Here is a 3159-nt window from a genome sequence, read left to right as displayed (position 1 = left end):
CAAGCAGCAGTTGTCTCCTGCTCCAATGTCAATCATGGAAAAGTGCTGAATTGTCACACCCCGGATATCACATCACTGATAAACCTATATTGACAAAATCTAAATTTTGTCTTGCTTAGAAAGACAGTATTCTAGTAACTAATAAATCTACAATCATATAGGTAATTTAAAAAAACAAGATTTGTGTAATAGCACATAATAATTTGTTTATGCCAATAACCAATAAATTATCAGCTTTGCAGCTTTTCAGAAATTCTGAGAGCTGTGGCGTTACCGCCAAGCAACACTGCGTGAAAGATGATTCTCATTGGTCCGCTCTCATTGTCACTCTCGAAAGTCACGTTATAGCCGGACGTAATCCGTGTACACACTAAGCGGGTAATTTGAATTTGTTATAGGGGTAATGTGCCCACATTAGGTTAAGGTAGATTAAGGTAGGTTAAGTCAGGGATGTCAGCGTGCACAGAGTGTAAAACACTCTAAAGATGTTAGAATTAAGACTCGTAGATAAGTTAGCAGTAAGAAATTTGTAAAAAATTTGTCTCAAATAAATAATGTCTAAGACCGGAATTTGTTATATGCATTTTGATTGTTTGAGTTTCATAGGGTGGGAACTGTTAGCTCCGGATAAATTTATTTGAGTAAAATAGAAATTTTATTAATATTTCCCAATAAAATTATTGACGCATTTAAAAAGAAAAGTTTATATAAACTCTTGTACTTGTACGTGCCCTTACTTTCCTGCTGCGGGCACGCAAAATTTATTTTCGATAAATTTTGTTAATTTGTTAATCAAAATACCATATTTTCAGTATTTCATAAGGGTCTCAGGTTTTAGTAGTAAGAAGCTTTACTTTTACATGCCCTTACTTTTCTGCTGCGGGCACGTAAAATTTATATTCAACCAATTTGGTATACCGTACCATAGATATAATTCATGTATATTACCGGAATGTTTGTTTTGAACATACTAGGTATATTCACCTGCACATATACACAATATGTACATACCTGGCATGTTCATCTCCACATATACCCAATATGTACATATATGTACATACATAGGATATACTTTTTATGAACTTTGATGTATATACATGCATGTATATTCCACGAACATTCATGTTAGGAATGTTCAACCATGTATATTCCCAGGATATTCCCGCAATGTTCTGTATATTTTTTGAACATTCTGGGATATTCATAGAATATCAAATGCTATCTGGGCTACTGCCGCTATTCCACTGATTTTTTTTTAATTCTGGGGTACATGAGCATGAGGAAATCTGTTTTTGACTCAGATTTTACAAATGATGGAAGAATACGCAGGAATTGTATGTTTTTTGCTAAACATCGTTATATTTGAATCATGTAATAGTTATAATGTAAGATAAGGAATTAATTTAGTTTTAAATAAAAAGTTTCTATTGGTTTACATGTTTCATATATAACGTTTATGTGCCAAAAACTACACATTACCTGCTTATTCTAGCATCATTTGTAAAATTTGGGTCAAAAATCGTTTACCTCATATTCATGTACTCCAGAATTTAAAAAAAAGATCAGTGAAATAGGGGCAGTAGTTGCCGAAATAATTAAATACAAAGAATTATAAATTGCGCGCAGGTATACTTTTCCCTTCAACCAGCAGTAACCCCCACCACTCGACCGCTTTGGTGCGCTCGGCCGTTTTCACTCATATTCAAGACTATGTTTCACCCATTTAACCGCAGTTTATATGAAAACTGCAAAAGAAAGAAAATCTACTCATGTCTAGTTTCCAAAACCATATTTTAAATTCCAGTCGGATAATCTCAGGCGCAAGCAGCCTTCGGCAAAAAAATGGCTAAAAAAGTTGAAATCGAAATTGTCGGAAAACTATTAATCCAACCGAGCACAGCTTTTGGACACACGAAGTATATATATACCCTTGTGCAAAATTTGAGCTCTTAATTTAAAAAATTAGCCAAGTTTTAAGTTTTTTAAGAAAACGTAAAGTTTTCCGGTTTTCCGAGTTTTCTCCGGTTCTAATTATCATATCAGGTAGATCGGTAGGTTTTTGTACTTTCGTGAGAATATGTAAATTACGAATTACACTACATGAAAATATATTCGATTTCTCTGGATCAAGACCTTCTGCATCTTAATAGACATTGAAAAAGTGCGAAGCAATAATTTAATGGTATCAGATTGGGCATTGGAGCGGACAATTGGAGCCATGTTGCCCAAAACCGCTCATTGAAGGGATTCGAATGAAAATGAACAACCAATGCCAATGCCATTCAGCTTTAATTGAACCAGTATTTGCTAAGTCGTCATTGCAACTGTAATTATCAAATGTAGGTAGTTAATAATATACAAGGTTGCGATGCTTGTTTTGGTTCCTATGCGCTATTCAAGCTTATTCTCTCGAGTAGGTGCCCGTTATCATTCTCGAGTGTTGTTTGGTGCTCTTATCTAAGGAATACATAAGTTCGGCGTTGATAATTGATCCAGTTAGTTCAGTGGTTGAAAATGTCAGGACCGACTGTCGCAGTGAAACAGGGCACCATCCTTGGCACCACTGGAGTTAATCTCAATGGCGAGGAATTCTACAAATTTTTGGGCATTCCCTATGCAAAACCGCCCATTGGACCGTTGCGCTTTAAGGTATATAGCAATTGATTGGTTTGAACATTTAATAACTTGCTTTGGAACATATTTATTTCAGCTAAGTATACAAACTTCTTACTGTTACTTAATCTATGGATCCTTAATGCTAACATCGCTAGAGTGTCTAACACTCTGTGTACCTTAAGATATCATCATATGACTAAATCTAAACTAACCTAATTACCTAATCTAAACCTAAACCTAAACAGCCTCTCTTGCTTCCTATAACTAACTTAAAGTTAGCCCATGGTCCTCGATGTGGTGCAGGAACTGGTCATCGCATGGGGTCCACGTCTTCTTCTTAGACTGTGTCCGCAGGGAGAGGTCTACGGTCGCAGTTGAACTTCTTGGTGCAAGAAACCCTGACGGTGGGATTCTTGCTGTGCCGAATCCTATCCAGGAACCCTGACGTTAGGTTCCGGATATGGTCCAGCAGGTCCTCTGTATCTAGGTCTCTTCGCAGGGTGGAGTTTCTGACGAAGTATGGGGCCTTTGTCACTATCCTCA

General features: G+C 36.4%; 1 protein-coding gene across 1 annotated transcript in view; it reads left to right on the top strand.

Moving 5' to 3' along the window:
* The first annotated feature begins 2322 nt into the window (after positions 1-2322).
* The window catches only part of LOC109533071 (juvenile hormone esterase-like), a 4019-nt gene continuing 3182 nt past the window's right edge, over positions 2323-3159 (top strand). Inside the window, exons 1-2 of the mRNA XM_048669437.1 lie at positions 2323-2339; positions 2418-2649. Of these exons, the coding sequence (XP_048525394.1) occupies positions 2515-2649 (135 nt within the window). The 5' untranslated portion in view covers positions 2323-2339; positions 2418-2514. The remainder of the gene's footprint in view (positions 2340-2417; positions 2650-3159) is intronic.

The sequence above is a fragment of the Dendroctonus ponderosae genome, unplaced genomic scaffold (genome assembly GCF_020466585.1).
Source record: "Dendroctonus ponderosae isolate FM_Combo_2020 unplaced genomic scaffold, Dpon_F_20191213v2 Dpon_F_20191213_1, whole genome shotgun sequence".
Taxonomy (NCBI): domain Eukaryota; kingdom Metazoa; phylum Arthropoda; class Insecta; order Coleoptera; family Curculionidae; genus Dendroctonus; species Dendroctonus ponderosae.
This window is presented reverse-complemented; position numbering and strand designations above follow the sequence as displayed.